This window comes from Macaca fascicularis, chromosome 11, assembly GCF_037993035.2.
Source record: "Macaca fascicularis isolate 582-1 chromosome 11, T2T-MFA8v1.1".
In the NCBI taxonomy this organism is placed as follows: domain Eukaryota; kingdom Metazoa; phylum Chordata; class Mammalia; order Primates; family Cercopithecidae; genus Macaca; species Macaca fascicularis.
In genome coordinates, this window is record NC_088385.1 from 63,743,810 (window position 1) to 63,763,346 (window position 19,537).

General features: G+C 44.3%; 1 protein-coding gene across 4 annotated transcripts; it reads right to left on the reverse strand.

The window, feature by feature from the left end:
- Window positions 1–7,076: 7,076 nt before the first annotated feature.
- LOC102144901 (retinol dehydrogenase 16) lies at window positions 7,077–19,228 on the reverse strand. 4 transcript variants are annotated; one of them, XM_074007224.1, is made up of 5 exons: window positions 18,129–18,226; window positions 10,517–11,006; window positions 10,179–10,265; window positions 8,470–8,633; window positions 7,077–7,892 (listed from the first exon to the last, which is right to left on the reverse strand). In XM_074007224.1, exons 2-5 carry the CDS (start codon window positions 10,978–10,980, stop codon window positions 7,675–7,677), a joined length of 933 nt encoding a protein of 310 aa, XP_073863325.1. In that variant the 5' UTR covers window positions 10,981–11,006; window positions 18,129–18,226; the 3' UTR covers window positions 7,077–7,674. The 4 variants fall into 4 exon arrangements, with proteins under 4 accessions (XP_073863325.1, XP_065380498.1, XP_065380499.1 ...); XM_065524426.2 differs by lacking the exon at window positions 18,129–18,226 and adding an exon at window positions 11,263–11,878 and having other exon boundaries at window positions 10,517–10,775; XM_065524427.2 differs by lacking the exons at window positions 10,179–10,265; window positions 18,129–18,226 and adding an exon at window positions 18,897–19,228 and having other exon boundaries at window positions 10,517–10,775.
- Window positions 19,229–19,537: the final 309 nt, after the last annotated feature.

Sequence of the window (19,537 nt, forward strand, 5' to 3'; positions counted from 1 at the left end):
GATTTCAAAGCATGTATGCAAACACCTGGATGTCCAGGCAGAAGTTTGCTGCAGAGGCATGTCTCTCATGGAGAACTTCTGCTAAGACAGTGTGGAAGGGACATGTGGGGTGCTGGGGCACTGCCTAGCAGAGCTGTGAGAAGAGGGCCATCATCCTCCAGACCCCAGAATGGTAGATCCGCTGAGAGCTTGCAGTGTGCACCTGGAAAAGCCACAGATGCTCAACACCAGCCTAGATTGCTTTTCTATGTTTGTGAAAAATGTCGTTGGTATTTTGATGATGATTTCATTGAATCTGTACATTGCTTTGGGTATTATGGCCATTTTAATAATATTGTATTGATTCTTCCCATTCATGAATGTAGGCTATTTTTCCATTTTTTGGTGTCCTGTTCAATGTTTTGCCTCAGTGTTTTATAGTTTTCATTATAGAGATCTTTCACTTCTTTGATTAAGTTAATTCATATGTATTCAATTTTATTTGTGGCTATTGTAAATGGGATTACTTTTTAAATTTCTTTTTCATGTTGTTCATTGTTGGTATATAGAAATACTACTGATTTTTGTATGTTGATTTTGTGTCCTACAAAATTTTGTGTCTCTTCTAGATTTTCCAATTCATTCACATATAATTGGTCCTAGTAGCCACTAATGATCCTTTGAATTTCTGCAGTATCAGTTGTAATGTCTCCTTTTTCATTTCTGACTTTATTTATTTGAATATTCTTCTTTTTTTTTTTACTTTTGCTTAGTCTGACAAAAGATTTGTCAATTTTGTTTAACTTTAAAATAGCAAGTTTTTGTTTCATTGATCCTTTGTATAGTTTTTAAAATTTCAATTTCATTTGTTTCTGCTCTGATCTTTATTTCTTTTCTTCTACTAATTTTGAGTTCGGTTTGCTCTTGCTTTTCTAGTTCTTTAAGATACATTGTTAGGTTATTCATTTGAAGTTTTCCTTTTTTTTTTTTTTTTTTTTTTTTTTTTTTGATGTAGGCACTCATAGCTATAAATTTCCCTCTTAGTTCTGCTTTTGTTATATCACATAGGTTTTCATATATGGGGTTTCCATTATCATTTGTTTTTAGACATTTTTCCATTTTCTTCTTAATTTCTTCATTGACCCACTGGTCTCTCAGGAGCATATTTTAAAATTTCTACATATTTGTGTAGTTTCCAAAATTCTTCTTCTTATTTCCAGTTTCATTCTATTGTGATCAGAGAAGATGCTTGATATTATTTCAATTTTTTCAGTGATTTAAGACTTGTTTTGTGATCTAACATGGGGTCTATCTTTGAGAATGATCCATGTGCTGAGGAAAAGAATGTGTGTTCTGCAGCCATTGGAAGAGATGTTCTGTAAATATCTATTGGATTCATTTGGCCTACAGTGCAGATTAATTCTGATGTTTCCCTGTTGATTCTTCTGTCTGGAAGTTCTGTCCAATGCTGAAAGTGGAGTGTTGGAGTCTCCAACTATTATTGTATTGGGACCTATCTCTCTCTTTAGCTCTAATAATATTCCCTTTATATATCTGGGTGCTTCTGTGTTGGGTGCATATATTACATATTTAAAATTATTCTTCTATCCTCTTGCTGAATTGAGCCCTTTACCATTATATAGTGACCTTCTTTGAAATCTATTTTATCTGAGATAAAACTCCTGCTCTTTTTGGTTTCCATTGGCAAGAAATATCTTTTTCCATCCCTTTATTTTCAGTCTATGTTTGTCTTCATAGGTGAAGTGTTTCTTCTGTAGGCAACAGATCAATGGATCTTGATTTTTCATCCATTCAGCCAGTCTATGTCTTTTGATTGGTCAGTTTAGGATATTTACATTGTGTGCTGTTATTGATGGGTAAGGACTTCTGTCATTTTGTTATTTGTTTTCTGGTTGTTTTATGACCTTCTTTCCCTTCTTTCTTTCCTTCTTGTCTTTTTCTAGTGAAGATACTCTGCTCTGGAGATATGACTTAGTTTCTTGCTTTTTATTTTTTGTGCATCCATTGTGTTCTTTGGCTTGAGGTTACCATGAGGCTTGCAAATACTATCTTATAACCCATTATTTTAACCTGATAACAACTTAACACTATTTGCATAAGCAAACAAACAAGCACAAAGAAAATTAATAAAAACTCTACACTTTAACTTTGTTCCCCAACTTTTTAACTTTTTATTGTTCCTGTTTATAGCTAATTGTACTGACTATGTCTTGAAAAGTTGTTTTAGTTACTTTTTGTGATTCATTCATCATTTACTCTTTCTACTTAGCATAAGAGTAGTTTACACACCACAGTTACAATGTTATAATATTCTGTGTTTTTCTGTGTACTTGCTATTACCAGTAAGGTTTGTACCTTCAGGTACTATGTATTGCTCATTCATGTCCTTTTCTTTCTTACTAAAGTACTCTCTTTAGCATTTCTTGTACAGCAGGTCTGGTATTGATGAACTCCCTCAATTTTTGTTTGTCCAGGAATGTCTTTCTTTCTCCTTTATGCTTGAACGATATTTTCACCACATATACTATTATAGTATTATAGGGTAAAAGCTTTTTTCTTTAGCACTTTAAATTGTTATGCCACTGTCTCCTGGCCTGTAAGGTTTCCAGTGAAAATCTGCTGCCAGATGTATTGGGGCTCCATTGTATGTTAGTCATTTCTTTCCTCTTGCTGTTTTAGGGTCCTTTCTCTACCCTTGGCCTTTGGGAGTTTGATTATTATCTTCTTTGGGTTAAATCTGCTTGGTGTTCTATTACCTTCCTGTACTTGCATATTGATATCTTTGTCTAGTTTTGGGAAGTCCTCTGTTATTATCCCTTTGAATAAACTTTCTACCCCTATTATCTTTCTCTACCTCCTCATTAAGGCCAATAACTCTTAGAATTGCCCGTTTAAGTCTATTTTCTAGATCCCGAAGGCATGCCTCATTGTTTTTTATTATTTTTTCTTTTATCTCCTCGATGTGTTTTCAACTAGCCTGTCTTCAAGTTGACTAATTCTTTCTTCTGCTTTATCACTTCTGCTGTTAAGAGACTCTGGTGCATTCTTGAGTATGCTAGTTGCATTTTTCAGCTCCAGAATTTCCGGGGGATTCTTTTTAATTATTTCAATCTCTTTGTTAGAATTTTCTGATAGAATTCTAGGTTTCTTCTCTACATTACCTTGAATTTCCTTGAGTTTCCTCAACACAGCTATTTAAAATTTTCTGTCTGTGAGGTCACATATCTGTTTCTCCAGGATTGGTCCCTGGTCACTTATTTAGTTCATTTGGAGAGGTCGTGTTTTCCTGTATGGTGTTGATGCTAGTAGATGTTCTTTGGTATCTGGGCATTGAAGAGTTATGTATTTATTGTAGTCTTCACTCTCTGGGCTTATTTGTTAGCCATCCTTCTTGTAAGGCTTACCAAATATTTGGAAAGACTTGAGTGTTGTGATCTAAGCTGTATCTGCTCTAGGGGGCACCCCACACCCAGTAATATTATGGTTCTTGCAGAACCTCACAGAGGTACCACCCTGATGTTTGGGACAAGATCTGAGAGAATTCTCTGGATTATCACACAAAGACCCTTGTTCTCTTCCCTTACTTTCTCCCATATGTACAGAGTAACTCTGTGTGTGTTTGTTCTGAGATATTGAAAGCTTGGGGTGGAGTGACACAAGCACCCATGTGTCACCACCATGACTGCATTGGGTCAGACTTGAAGCCACCACAGTGCTGGGTCTCACCCAAGGCCTGTTGTAACCAGTCCCTGGCTACTGCCTATGTTTGCTCAAGGCCCAAGGGATCTACAATCAGCAGGTAGCAAAGATAGTTATGCCTGTGTCCTTCTGTTAGAGCAGTGAGGTCCCACAGTGGGACTTCTGGTCCCCCAGTCTCCGTGTGGTTCCAGAAGTGCTGTGCAGGAATCAAGGGCTAGAGTCAAAAACCTTAGAAATGTACCTGGTATTCTACTGGATTGCAGCTGAGCTGGCACTCACACCACCCAACAAATCCTTCCCACTCCTCTCTTCCTTGTCCAAAGGCAGAGGAGCCTGACCTCATAGCCACCACCACCCCAGGCCACATGGAGTACTGCTAGACTCCCATCTATATTCCCTTAAAGCCTAAAGTCTCTTAAGTCATCTTGTGGTGAATGCTGCCTGGCCTGGGACACACCATTCATGTTATGGGCTCTCAATTGGCCCAGGGCAGGTCCAGAACATACCACCCAAGAGTCAAGTCCCAGAATCACAAACCACAATAGTCCACTTGGTGCTCCACTCCACTGTGGTTGTGCTGGCACCTAACGTGCAAGGCAAAGTCTCCTTTACTTTTCCTTCCACTTATCTCAAACAGGAGGTGTCTCTCTCCATAGCCACCACAGCTGGGAATGTCCCAAGTCTCATCTGAAGCCAGCAAGTCTCAGAGGCTCACCCAAGGCTCTTGATGTAGTACCTGGCTATCAATGCTGGTTATTTGGGGCCCAAGGTATCTTCAGATGGCAGGTGTTGAATGCTGCCAGCACTTGGTCCTTCCTTTGAAAGCACTGGGTTGCCTTCTGGCCCAGGGTCCATCCAGAAATGCCGTATGGGAGCTAGGGATTGAAATGGAGGCCTCCTGACTCTGATCATTGCCCTATCTTGCTGTGGCTGAGCTGGTATTCAAGATGCATGATGAAATCCTCCCCACTCTTCTTCCCTCTCCTCTCCTCAAGTGGAAGAATGGGGTCTCCTTGGGAATCTCAAGCTGTACAGCCTGGGATTAGGGGAGGGGTAATGCCAACATTCCCCTTGGCCGCCCCAGCTTGTGTCTCAGTAGGTCACCTGACCCTGTAATCCAGTGCCTCTGGGCCTAGTTCTGCACTACCCCTAGACTATGAGGGGCAGTCCTTGTGGCTTAGACTGCCTTTCAAGTTTACTTGGAGACACAGAGCATTGTAGTCCTTGGTGGCAAGCTTTGCGGGCACTCAAGTCAGGTCTGCTGTGATCAGAGATTCCCCTGTGGCACTAGGCCTCGCCTATGAGTTGCAGTTCTTATGGCCTAGACTGCCATTTAAGTTTACTTGGGGGATATGGAGCATTGCAGCCCTTGGTATCGAGGTTTGTAGGCACTCAAATCATGACTGCTAGGATCGGTGATTCCCCTGTGGCTAGGGCTGGTTTAAATGCTCCCTCTATGGACGGGCATCAGCTGAGTTTGGTCTGTTTTTTCTTTCTGCTCTAACAGGATAGCACTGAGTTCAGTGCCTCACAATTGCTGTGTTCTCCCTCCCGCAGCACCCAGAAGGCTTTCAGCACCATGCCTCCACTGCCAGGGTTTGGGGAGCAGTAGTGTCTGATTCACGACTCTTTTTTCTACCTTTACAGTACCTCTTTCAGCAATGAGGTTGAAACCAGGTTAAAGAGTTATCACCTGACTGTTGGTTCTTCTGAAGGTGTTTTTTGATGTGGAGATAGTTGTTAACTTGGTGTCCTGGTGTGAGATGGGGAAGAGAGAATGATCCGTGAAACCTTCTATTCCAACATTTATCTCCACACACTTCTCACTGTGTGTGTTTCATTTGTTTGTTCATTTTGCTTTGTTTTGTTTTTTTGAGATGGGGTCTCACTCTATCACCCAGGTTGGAGTGCAGTGGCACATCTCAGCTCACTGCAACCTTCATCTCCCAGGCTCAAGCCATCCACCTACCTCAGCCTCTCAGGTATCTGTACCACAGGCATACACCAACACACTCAGCTAATTTTTTTTGTATTTTTAATAGAGACCAGGTTTCACCATGTTGCCCAGGCTGGTCCCTAACTCCTGAGCTCAGGTGATCCATCCACCTCAGCCTGCAAAAGTGCTAGGATTACAGGCATCAGCCAACATGCCAGGCCTCATTGCGTGTTTTGAATTCAGTGGCCCAGCAACATCTGACCTCAGTCTCTGCTTCTACAATAAACACTGGTTTGTTAAACAACATAGGGCTTCTTAAAGGCTCCATATCCTAGATTTTTATCCTGAGGAAAGAAAAACGAGAAACCTGGGGAGTTACCTCCCAACTACAATTTGTGCTGAGTTCAAAAATCTGTTCCCCTTTCCCCTAATGCTTTCTGTGTTGAGTCCACACTTGTGACATCATCAGAAAACTGAAGACACTGAGGATGAGGACCAGGTCATTCAAGGGAATTTCTGTCCGGCACACAGCAGGGGCTCAAAAAAGGTAGTGAAAATATGAAAGATGAGTCCAGCAGTAACTCTCACTCCCTGTCACTGGAGGAGTGTGTGCGTTGGGATATGGTGGGGGACCTGAGGGATGGCACAGGGAAAATGCAATGACTTTAAAGTGAGGGTCGGGCACCAAGGGCCACAGAGAGTGCACAAGTGAGGGGAGGAAGCTTCAGTTGCCCCAGGGAGGGGATCTGGGGCCTGCCTGTCAATACAGCTGTTGAGGTCACCTTGCTGGCTTGTCCTTGGGTCTGTTTCTGTGACCCCAGGCTACTACAGAACTCCTGGAAAGAAAACAATTGCCCCTCACCTTGGTGGCAAGAAGGGACGGGAGAGGGCAGGGATAGTCCAACTTCTCTCTTCAAATTCATTCTCAGGTCAGCCTCTCATCCCCTGATGTTCAGGAAGGCACCTGCCTCTTCCTGCCACTGCTCCCCAAGGTCATACAAATCCAGGGAACAGGCATCTTCAGGAGTGAAAGTGTAAAAACTCTGATATCCGCTTGTGTAAGTCACTCCATTCCTCCCTCCCAGCAGCTTGGGGGTTCCCATCCCCATTTCCCTCTGTCCCCTTTCTTTGCCTCTAAGATCAGACTTCCCCGTTGGGATCTTGTTCTCCTTCTAGCAGAGAATTCCAATATTAGGAGGAGATCTAATCCTGCTCACTCTTTTCTGCCTTTGACTTATAGTCCTAGAGATGCTGACAGTGACCTGGTTTTCTGGATGGAGTGATTCTAGGTACTGAGCAAAGGAGGGAAAGCAGGCTCAGAGAGGGATTGCAATCTCGTGTGTCTGGTATCCAAGAGGAACTTCATAAGAACATTCAAATCACTGCACATGGGTGAAACTATCAACTTTTCAACATCAAAAGAGTCAAAGGAAGTCCATGCTTTCCAGATAAATAGAAAACTTGTTTATTTGCCCTCTGTACAGATCCCTACTGAGACCACCACCTCTCAGCCACTGCTGCTGGGATGACTACTGAGGCCTACAGGGCTGCATAATGGTTGCGCTCCAGGTTCCAACACCCCATGTACAGGAATCTTCAACGAAGGGGTGCTCTCATGTCCCCCAGGCCATTTCCACCCCATGGCCCAGACTGGCCCAGAATTAACACACAGCCTGATAAGGAAGCAGGAGGTAATGGCATAGGCTGAGGCTCCTTCCACCTGCTCACACCCACCCCAGTTGTTGCCTAAGGATGGCACAAGAGACTTGTACATTGAAGTGGACACCCAAGGTGACAATGCACCCAGGAGCCCTACTTGGTCCCTGCTTCTCAGCTGCATAACTTGAACTTTCCTACCAACATCTCCAGAGAGCAGAATTATCTCCTAGAAGAATCATGGCCAGGAGGTAATGAAGGAGGTGAGATCGGTGCCCTACTGACCTGACATCTCCCTCCCTCCACTTTATTTCTCTCCCAAGGATACACCACCCGTCATAGCACACCCCAAATCCATGCAACCATGCACCCGAGGCTTGGCTTCATAGAGCCTTGGCCGGGTTTGCAGAATCCCAGTAGATAATGGCATCCACCAGGAAGGTGGGCATGTAGCTCATGGGGAGGTAGAGAAGCTTAGCATCCCAGCCGGCTGAGTAGTGAGTGCGGGGGTGGCAGGCAATCAGCGCATGCTCCATGCAGTTGGTCACCAAGGACAAATCCTGTGTGTACTTCTGTTCCAATTGTTCAGCAAATTTCTTATCTGTTAAACATGAGAAATGATCCATTTATATTTCCACCTGTAACCGCTCCTGCTTTGGATTCAACTTAGAGTGGAAAGGGTCTAAAAACTCATGCCACCCCACAACCCCCAGTCAAGCAATGCCCCAAGTCTCTTTTATCCAAATTCCCTGAGTTGGAGCCCATCCATGGGAAAGTAACAAGTGTTCCACACTAAGTCATGTTTCTCTCTTCGGGAATATCTGGACTGCATAAATGATGGTCTCCACCCACAGTAGAAGTCTCAACACATAAAAACGAGCTGTCTCTCACGCCAGCTTGTTATCAGTCACCAATGTCTTCCCTTTCTGGCTTCACTTTGCTCCTCAATAATGATGGGTTCAGATAGACACTGGTCCCAAGTTCTGAGAAGCCTGGACACTTGCTTTTATGACCAGTTGACCACACAGCACCCATCATGGAAATGGGGCTAAAGGTCTCCACTTTGTGGGGAAGGGAGAGCCTGGAGATCAAACTCTAATGACCTTCAGACACCAACGGTAGACCAGCGATTCCACACGAGGGTTTGCTTCTCTCCCTACTGTCCACAGTTTACTCACAGACTGCAAGAATCTTCTCGCTGCAGACCTCCTTGACTTCTGGACTGGACTGGTCCCAAATCTCCAGGAAGCTCTTTAAGAATCTCTCCTTACTGGTCACAGCAGTCTTGAAATAGCCAGGCTCAATCATAGCCACCTTCACCCCAAAGTAGGAGAGTTCCCTCCTGCAAGAAAGAGAAGCAGAGGGGAAAGACTTCAGGGTTTATGGAAGGTAAAACACAAACAATAAAAGTAAAACTATGACAGCACAACATATGAGGACAACGGGTGAGATAGAAAGCTTGGAATATTTAATTTCCAGCAATCAAGGGGTCATAATGATGATGGTGGTGCTGCCTTTGTATCGGGGTTCGATATTTCACATACCTGAGCTTACTAGCTCTAAATCCTACCAATTCCAAAGCAAGGCAGCACCTTAGTGCTGTCTCCTCCTATGTCCTTCACATACAATGGATCACCAGAATTCCCACATTTTGCCTCCTCTCCAGTCCTCAGTCCCCTCCCTCCTCTTCCTGCCCCAGGAATCTCCCTGGCCTCTGAGCTGGGTGATGGCAGCTGTCCTCTAAGAAGCATCTGTCTTCAGTCTGGCTCCCCACTTTCAGCCACTGGGCTTCCTGCAGTCAGTGGGTGTCTAGAAGCTGATTAGACCAAGGAGCAAATCCCTTTTTTGGGGGGTTCCACTCCCAACAGCATAAAGCACAGCTCCTGTTCAGGACCCACAGGCCATCAAGGAGCCCACCTATGCCCACCTGCCCAGCATCCCCCACCAGGCCTGGCCTTGACCTTCACCACAAGAGGACTCTGCAGTACATGCAGGTCACTAATGCTCACCCTGGGCCTGGGCTGATGGCATTCCTTCATCCAGGAACCCTTCGCAGCCTTCCTTACCAGGCTGCCAGGTGGAGTTCTCAATCCCCAGCTCAGACAGAATCTCCACGACTCTCCCCAACTCAGGTGGGTACCATGGCCAGCAAGGTTGACTTGGTAACCAACCTTATAAGCGTTGGCAGTTGATTCTAGATCTCTTGTCCCTCTCTCAGGTATCAAGTTTCAGGTCACAGACAAAACCTTGTTGTTGATTAAGGACGAATTTTTGTCCACTTAGACGAGGGCCTAAAGCGTCTGTTGTGTGGACTCAGATGCTCTACCCATTGTCAAAGGGGCTCTGGACATGAATTCTGCTGGGAAAGACCATCTTCTGCATGCTGTCTTTGGGTTCCAGAGAGCCACGAAGGAATGGCCTCAGCGCTTGAAGCATTTCTCTCCCTAGAGAGGAAGAGCCCCAAAGCCAGGCACCCATCTCCTGGTGTGGAAATATCTTTCCCTGTTTCTGACTCAGTGAGTGCTCCTGCATCTGCATGAGCATGTGTGTCTCTGTGGCACTAAGGCATGCCCCAGCTTTACAAGTATTTCAGATTCCAGGTAGGAGGGGTCGGGGTCCATCTACTACAGCAAGAGAGGGGTGTGAGCAAGCCACATGCCCATTGTCAGCTGCCAGGAAAGCCTCCCTGGCCAGGGGACCAACACACACTATTGTACTGATCTTTCTCTGCTCCTTCTCTAGGGTGCAAAGCATTCTTCCATCCAGTGCTGACTGCCTGGCCTACCTTTGTGGCTCCAATACCAAGGTGCAATGGGAAGAAGTGTTTAGGGTCCTTCCCTGGGATTAGTCATTGATACACAGTATTCCCCATCCTGGGCTTGGGTACCTCAGTACTGTGTTCCTCTTGGCAGGATCAGAAGCCAAAGGTCCAGGTCCAATTCTGCCTCTGGCAGTTTCTGACCAGGAGATCCATCTAGGGAAGAGGTATCATTCAAGAAACTCTCTGACCTGAGGCCCCTCCTGCCACCCAGCACTCAGGAAGGTGCTTCCCAGTGAATGGCCAGCCCAATCCAGAAAGCGGAAGATGAGGGTGCCGCACATGAAGACAGAGAGGGATCTCATGAAAGGGCCTTACAGGCTGGGATTCAAGGAACTCCCTGGAAAAGACTTCCCCACAAACACAGGAGCAGGAAGACTAGGGCGGGCCCCGTCCCAGACCCATACCTGAGGGAGTCAGAGAAGGCTTCCACGCCGTACTTGGAGATGCAATAGCCTCCACCAAAAAGTGACACCCGGCCACAGATACTGGAGACATTGACCACACGGCCCCTGGCCTTCCTCACTAAGGGCAGCAGGCTCAGAGTCACGTCGATCACCCCCAACAAGTTCACGTCCAGTACAGTCACAAAGTCCTGCTTGGTCAGCAACTCATTGGGGGCCGCAGGCAAGGAGATGCCAGCATTATTCACCAGGCCCCAGAGTCCTGGGACAGTGGGAAGATGAGAGAGCATCACTGTGTTGTGCCTGTGCAGGTGGACAGTTAGGATGCAACTCACATCCCAATAAAGTGAAGGCAGAATGACAGGTGTGGGATGGGAAGGAGGGTAAAACAAGCACCACAGTATCTGCAGGGGTGGGGGCTGGACATTCAACAGCTGGTGGGCCACAGAACCCAGTTCTTTCTTCATTTACTCTTCAGGGCCCAGTCCACTGCCTGAAAGACAATAAGCTATTATCCCTATGTAAGGATTGCATGAAATCATGTTAAAGAACTATTGTCCATGTCTGGAAACATGAAGACCAATGTTTGGTTAGTTAAACATGAATGCTGTCGATGTTACAGACATTCACCTGCATTTTCAGGTATGCTAACACCTTATATAGTGAGTGTTCCGCAACCATCTGTTCATGGAATAAGAGACATGAGAGGGGGAGAGTGAGGGAGAGAGGAAAGACAGAAAAAGACAGACCTGAAATCCTAGGCTTGGGGGAACTTGGAGAACATCCTGTGTTTGATCTCAGGGCACTGGTCTTGAAACATCCTGCATCAATATCCAGTAACATTTTTATAGAAAGCACTGGGGAATTCCAATGCACAGGCTTTGGGAAGAAGGCGAGGTTGCATCACCCCATTCAGTACACAGACTCCACCCTCTGCCCCAGAAAATGTCACCCTCTCCTCCTACTGCATCAGAAGCCCACTCTTCATCCTTCCATCAGTCCCAAGTTCACTCAGCTCTGGGAAAATCTCTCTGGAAGATGCAAATACACAATCCCCAAGACTTCAAGTCAATAGAGTTTTCAACCCACAGAACCAGGGGGCAGGAGCACAGGGTCCCTTGAGTCCGGGCAGGAGTGGCAGTTGTTGATCTGGAAGGGTTGGCCTAGGTATAAGAATCCATCCCCTGGTCAATAACAGGCCCTGCCCTGATGCAAATGCAGATTCCTCCACCCAGACATCTCAGTTTTAAGAATCCAATCAATACTCACACTTACAGAGATGCTGGCCAATAAAAGTCCACCAAGATGACATTTATGATGATAAAAAGCAGGAAGGAATTTCATATTCAACCACTCAGTATGGATTACATAGGTAAGGCTATTGGAAGGATACAGTACTCTAAATAATTAAATACAATTTTATAAAAACGGTCATTATGGTCAGAAAATGTTCATCTTCTCCAGAGAACTAAGAACAAAATATAAAATCCTAAATATATATAATTGTAAAAAGGACTTCCATGTGGATGACAATTTCAGGGAAACTTTTGTTTTCATTTTTTTTTTTTAATTAATTTATTATTATTATACTTTAAGTTGTAGGGTACATGTGCGTAACGTGCAGGTTTGTTACATATGTATACTTGTGCCATGTTGGTGTGCTGCACCCATCAACTCGTCATTTACATCAGGTATAACTCCCAATGCAATCCCTCCCCCCTCCCCCCTCCCCATGATAGGCCCCTGTGTGTGATGTTCCCCTTCCTGAGTCCAAGTGATCTCATTGTTCAGTTCCCACCTATGAGTGAGAACATGCGGTATTTGGTTTTCTGTTCTTGTGATAGTTTGCTAAGAATGATGGTTTCCAGCTGCATCCATGTCCCTACAAAGGACACAAACTCATCCTTTTTGATGGCTGCATAGTATTCCATGGTGTATATGTGCCACATTTTCTTAATCCAATCTGTCACTGATGGACATTTGGGTTGATTCCAAGGCTTTGCTATTGTGAATAGTGCTGCAATAAACATACATGTGCATGTGTCTTTATAGCAGCATAATTTATAATCCTTTGGGTATATACCCAGTAATGGGATGGCTGGGTCATATGGTACATCTAGTTCTAGATCCTTGAGGAATCGCCATACTGTTTTCCATAATGGTTGAACTAGTTTACAATCCCACCAACAGTGTAAAAGTGTTCCTATTTCTCCACATCCTCTCCAGCACCTGTTGTTTCCTGACTTTTTAATGATCGCCATTCTAACTGGTGTGAGATGGTATCTCATTGTGGTTTTGATTTGCATTTCTCTGATGGCCAGTGATGATGAGCATTTTTTCATGTGTCTGTTGGCTGTATGAATGTCTTCTTTTGAGAAATGTCTGTTCATATCCTTTGCCCACTTTTTGATGGGGTTGTTTGTTTTTTTCTTGTAAATTTGTTTGAGTTCTTTGTAGGTTCTGGATATTAGCCCTTTGTCAGATGAGTAGATTGCAAAAATTTTCTCCCATTCTGTAGGTTGCCTGTTCACTCTGATGGTAGTTTCTTTTGCTGTGCAGAAGCTCTTTAGTTTAATGAGATCCCATTTGTCAATTTTGGCTTTTGCTGCCGTTGCTTTTGGTATTTTAGACATGAAGTTTTTGCCCATGCCTATGTCCTGAATGGTACTACCTAGGTTTTCCTCTAGGATTTTTATGGTATTAGGTCTAACATTTAAGTCTCTAATCCATCTTGAATTAATTTTCGTATAAGGAGTAAGGAAAGGATCCAGTTTCAGCTTTCTACTTATGGCTAGCCAATTTTCCCAGCACCATTTATTAAATAGGGAATCCTTTCCCCATTTCTTGTTTCTCTCAGGTTTGTCAAAGATCAGATGGCTGTAGATGTGTGGTATTATTTCTGAGGACTCTGTTCTGTTCCATTGGTCTATATCTCTGTTTTGGTACCAGTACCATGCTGTTTTGGTTACTGTAGCCTTGTAGTATAGTTTGAAGTCAGGTAGCGTGATGCCTCCAGCTTTGTTCTTTTGACTTAGGATTGTCTTGGAGATGCGGGCTCTTTTTTGGTTCCATATGAACTTTAAAGCAGTTTTTTCCAATTCTGTGAAGAAACTCATTGGTAGCTTGATGGGGATGGCATTGAATCTATAAATTACCTTGGGCAGTATGGCCATTTTCATGATATTGATTCTTCCTATCCATGAGCATGGTATGTTCTTCCATTTGTTTGTGTCCTCTTTGATTTCACTGAGCAGTGGTTTGTAGTTCTCCTTGAAGAGGTCCTTTACATCCCTTGTAAGTTGGATTCCTAGGTATTTTATTCTCTTTGAAGCAATTGTGAATGGAAGTTCATTCCTGATTTGGCTCTCTGTTTGTCTGTTACTGATGTATAAGAATGCTTGTGATTTTTGCACATTAATTTTGTATCCTGAGACTTTGCTGAAGTTGCTTATCAGCTTAAGGAGATTTTGGGCTGAGACAATGGGGTTTTCTAAATATACAATCATGTCATCTGCAAACAGGGAGAGTTTGACTTCTTCTTTTCCTAACTGAATACCCTTGATTTCTTTCTCTTGCCTAATTGCCCTAGCCAGAACTTCCAGCACTATGTTGAATAGGAGTGGTGAGAGAGGGCATCCCTGTCTTGTGCCAGTTTTCAAAGGGAATTTTTCCAGTTTTTGCCCATTCAGTATGATATTGGCTGTGGGTTTGTCATAAATAGCTCTTATTATTTTGAGGTACGTTCCATCAATACCGAATTTATTGAGCGTTTTTAGCATGAAAGGCTGTTGAATTTTGTCAAAAGCCTTTTCTGCATCTATTGAGATAATCATGTGGTTCTTGTCTTTGGTTCTGTTTATATGCTGGATTATGTTTATTGATTTGCGAATGTTGAACCAGCCTTGCATCCCAGGGATGAAGCCCACTTGATCATGGTGGATAAGCTTTTTGATGTGTTGCTGAATCCGGTTTGCCAGTATTTTATTGAGGATTTTTGCATCGATGTTCATCAGGGATATTGGTCTAAAATTCTCTTTTTTTGTTGTGTCTCTGCCAGGCTTTGGTATCAGGATGATGTTGGTCTCATAAAATGAGTTAGGGAGGATTCCCTCTTTTTCTATTGATTGGAATAGTTTCAGAAGGAATGGTACCAACTCCTCCTTGTACCTCTGGTAGAATTCAGCTGTGAATCCATCTGGTCCTGGACTTTTTTTGGTTGGTAGGCTATTAATTATTGCCTCAATTTCAGAGCCTACTATTGGTCTATTCAGGGATTCAACTTCTTCCTGGTTTAGTCTTGGAAGAGTGTAAGTGTCCAGGAAATTATCCATTTCTTCTAGATTTTCCAGTTTATTTGCGTAGAGGTGTTTATAGTATTCTCTGATGGTAGTTTGTATTTCTGTGGGGTCGGTGGTGATATCCCCTTTATCATTTTTAATTGCGTGGATTTGATTCTTCTCTCTTTTCTTCTTTATTAGTCTTGCTAGTGGTCTGTCAATTTTGTTGATCTTTTCAAAAAACCAACTCCTGGATTCATTGATTTTTTGGAGAGTTTTTTGTGTCTCTATCTCCTTCAGTTCTGCTCTGATCTTAGTTATTTCTTGCCTTCTGCTAGCTTTCGAATGTGTTTGCTCTTGCTTCTCTAGTTCTTTTAATTGCGATGTTAGAGTGTCAATTTTAGATCTTTCCTGCTTTCTCTTGTGGGCATTTAGTGCTATAAATTTCCCTCTACACACTGCTTTAAATGTGTCCCAGAGATTCTGGTATGTTGTATCTTTGTTCTCATTGGTTTCAAAGAACATCTTTATTTCTGCCTTCATTTCATTATGTACCCAGTAGTCATTCAGGAGCAGGTTGTTCAGTTTCCATGTAGTTGAGCGGTTTTGATTGAGTTTCTTAGTCCTGAGTTCTAGTTTGATTGCACTGTGGTCTGAGAGACAGTTTGTTATAATTTCTGTTCTTGTACATTTGCTGAGGAGTGCTTTACTTCCAATTACGTGGTCGATTTTGGAGTAAGTGCGATGTGGTGCTGAGAAGAATGTATATTCTGTTGATTTGGGGTGGAGAGTTCTATAGATGTCTATTAGGTCTGCTTGCTGCAGAGATGAGTTCAATTCCTGGATATCCTTGTTAACTTTCTGTCTCGTTGATCTGTCTAATGTTGACAGTGGAGTGTTGAAGTCTCCCATTATTATTGTATGGGAGTCTAAGTCTCTTTGTAAGTCTCTAAGGACTTGCTTTATGAATCTGGGTGCTCCTGTATTGGGTGCATATATATTTAGGATAGTTAGCTCTTCCTGTTGAATTGATCCCTTTACCATTATGTAATGGCCTTCTTTGTCTCTTTTGATCTTTGATGGTTTAAAGTCTGTTTTATCAGAGACTAGTATTGCAACCCCCGCTTTTTTTTGTTCTCCATTTGCTTGGTAAATCTTCCTCCATCCCTTTATTTTGAGCCTATGTATGTCTCTGCGTGTGAGATGGGTCTCCTGAATACAGTAGACTGATGGGTCTTAACTCTTTATCCAGTTTGCCAGTCTGTGTCTTTTAATTGGAGCATTTAGTCCATTTACATTTAAGGTTAAGATTGTTATGTGTGAACTTGAGCCTGCCATTATGATATTAACTGGTTATTTTGCTCATTAGTTGATGCAGTTTCTTCCTAGCCTTGATGGTCTTTACATTTTGGCATGTTTTTGCAATGGCTGGTACCGGTTGTTCCTTTCCATGTTTAGTGCTTCCTTCAGGGTCTCTTGTAAGGCAGGCCTAGTGGTGACAAAATCTCTAAGTATTTGCTTATCTGTAAAGGATTTTATTTCTCCTTCACTTATGAAACTTAGTTTGGCTGGATATGAAATTCTGGGTTTAAAATTCTTTTCTTTAAGAATGTTGAATATTGGCTCCCACTCTCTTCTGGCTTGGAGAGTTTCTGCCGAGAGATCTGCTGTTAGTCTGATGGGCTTCCCTTTGTGGGTAACCCGACCTTTCTCTCTGGCTGCCCTTAAGATTTTTTCCTTCATTTCAACTTTGGTGAATCTGGCAATTATGTGTCTTGGAGTTGCTCTTCTCGAGGAGTATCTTTGTGGCGTTCTCTGTATTTCCTGGATTTGAATGTTGGCCTGCCCTACTAGGTTGGGGAAGTTCTCCTGGATGATATCCTGAAGAGTGTTTTCCAACTTGGTTCCATTTTCCCCCTCACTTTCAGGCACCCCAATCAGACGTAGATTTGGTCTTTTTACATAATCCCATACTTCTTGCAGGCTTTGTTCATTTCTTTTTCTTCTTTTTTCTTTTGGTTTCTCTTCTCGCTTCATTTCATTCATTTGATCCTCAATCGCAGATACTCTTTCTTCCAGTTGATCGAGTCGGTTACTGAAGCTTGTGCATTTGTCACGTATTTCTCGTGTCATGGTTTTCATCTCTTTCATTTCGTTTATGACCTTCTCTGCATTAATTACTCTAGCCATCAATTCTTCCACTTTTTTTTCAAGATTTTTAGTTTCTTTGCGCTGGGTACGTAATTCCTCCTTTAGCTCTGAGAAGTTTGATGGACTGAAGCCTTCTTCTCTCATCTCGTCAAAGTCATTCTCTGTCCAGCTTTGATCTGTTGCTGGCGATGAGCTGCGCTCCTTTGCCGGGGGAGATGCGCTCTTATTTTTTGAATTTCCAACTTTTCTGCCCTGCTTTTTCCCCATCTTTGTGGTTTTATCTGCCTCTGGTCTTGATGATGGTGATGTACTGATGGGGTTTTGGTGTAGGTGTCCTTTCTGCTTGATAGTTTTCCTTCTAACAGTCAGGACCCTCAGCTGTAGGTCTGTTGGAGATTGCTTGAGGTCCACTCCAGACCCTGTTTGCCTGGGTATCAGCAGCAGAGGCTGCAGAAGATAGAATATTTCTGAACAGCGAGTGTACCTGTCTGATTCTTGCTTTGGAAGCTTCCTCTCAGGGGTGTACTCCACCCTGTGAGGTGTGGGGTGTCAGACTGCCCCTAGTGGGGGATGTCTCCCAGTTAGGCTACTCAGGGGTCAGGGACCCACTTGAGCAGGGAGTCTGTCCCTTCTCAGATCTCAACCTCCGTGTTGGGGGATCCACTGCTCTCTTCAAAGCTGTCAGACAGAGTCCTTTGCGTCTGCAGAGGTTTCGGCTGTGTTTGTTATTGCCCTGTCCCCAGAGGTGGAGTCTACAGAGACAGGCAGGTTTCCTTGAGCTGCTGTGAGCTCCACCCAGTTCGAGCTTCCCAGCAGCTTTGTTTACCTACTTAAGCCTCAGCAATGGCGGGCGCCCCTCCCCCAGCCTCACTGCTGCCTTGCCGGTAGATCACAGACTGCTGTGCTAGCAATGAGGGAGGCTCCATGGGTGTGGGACCCTCCCGGCCAGGTGTGGGATATGATCTCCTGGTGTGCCTGTTTGCTTAAAGCGCAGTAGTGGGGTGGGAGTTACCCGATTTTCCAGGTGTTGTGTGTCTCAGTTCCCCTGGCTAGGAAAAGGGATTCCCTTCCCCCTTGCGCTTCCCAGGTGAGGCAATGCCTCGCCTTGCTTCAGCTCTCGCTGGTCGGGCTGCAGCAGCTGACCAGCACCGATCGTCCGGCACTCCCCAGTGAGATGAACCCAGTACCTCAGTTGAAAATGCAGAAATCACCGGTCTTCTGTGTCGCTCGCGCTGGGAGTTGGAGTCTGGAGCTGTTCCTATTCGGCCATCTTGCTCCGCCCCTTGTTTTCATTTTTATTCTTTTCAGTATTTTCTACAAAAATCATATTCTGTATTTATTGTTACAATAAATCCATGTTTCTTTCTTCCCCTGTAATAAGACAGATGAATTAGTGTAGTGAAAAGAAGAAAGAAAGAAAAAGTAATCCCTTACTAGTTCTGCCTTCCTTAAGCAGTCTTTATGCTGATACCCTCCTCTGAAGATGGAGATAGTTGTAGCTCTTGGCGGATGCTGATAGGCCCTAGCAAGAACAAGGTAAAGTGCTGGGAACACAAGCCTGGCTCCAGCACAGCTACAGCCTCCGTGCAACCTTTCAGCCCCGTGCTCCCTTCTCAACCATGCTCCAGCAAGTCTCCAGATCTCTAACCCAGGCTCTCAGCATCAAACAATCCATGACTTCTGCTTAGACAGGAGGGAGAGGATAGAGAGGAATTCTGGAGAGAAAATCTCATTAGGGCAAACTCTCCCCAAGACTATACACCTCCAATGTCGGGATAGGTTAAGGATTGGAAAGAGATGGGGCTCAGGCCAGCCTGATTAGTGAGAAATACTAGAAAGCTACTGTCACTTCAACCTGGAAAGACACTGTAGAAATCTTCCCAGGGAGCAGACAGGAGGTGGTCCCTTCAAACAGAGGGAAGACACAGACAGACTTGAGAAATCTGGGTGGTTACCTCTTTCCCCTACGTGTTCCGTCACCCACTGGGCGGCTGCAGCAACACTCTCTGTCTTGGTGACATCCAGGGTCACCATCTCCAGCCTGTCTGAAGTCTGGCCCCTCAGCTGCTCAGCTCCTTTCTCTGTCAGACACGCAGCCAGCACCCGCAAGCCTCGTGCGTCCAGCTGTCTGGCCAGCAGTTTCCCGAAGCTAGAGTCACAGCCTGTGATGAACACATACTTATCTCTCAGGTGGCTCAGCACCTGCCTCTCCCGGTACCAATGCAGAAGGTAGTACAGGCCCACGAAAACTGCCAGGTAGAGCCACATGGCTTTGCAGAGGACAGACATGGACAGGCTGTGGGGGAACCCAGAGTCTGGCCTCTGTTGACACAGGAGGCTTTAAGAACACAGAGGGCTGTGGTAGGCAGGGAAGCCCTCAGGCATTCTGGCTAGGAATCCTCATTTCCTCCCTGATGACTGTCTTTCTACAACATATTTATTCTGGCCCCACCTCTCTGCTCTTCGAACTGCTTTTGCAGTACTCATGCACACCTTTGCACACCCCAAGTCCTGCCCAGTAGGAAGATATTATCACTTGGCAATGCGTCCCTAGTCTCCTGATTTCTCTCTGCCTTGCTGTACCCACTACACGCAT

Excerpts from the sequence above, each read along its gene's own strand:
- LOC102144901 (XM_065524427.2), bottom strand. The coding sequence starts at position 19,209 with ATGTGGCTCTACCTGGCAGTTTTCGTGGGCCTGTACTACCTTCTGCAT. Across the intron at positions 10,776-18,896 it reads GGAACACGTAGGGGAAAGAG|GACTCTGGGGCCTGGTGAAT; the intron begins GTAACCACCCAG and ends CCACTGTCCCAG. Across the intron at positions 8,634-10,516 it reads GCCTTCTCTGACTCCCTCAG|GAGGGAACTCTCCTACTTTG; the intron begins GTATGGGTCTGG and ends TCTTTCTTGCAG.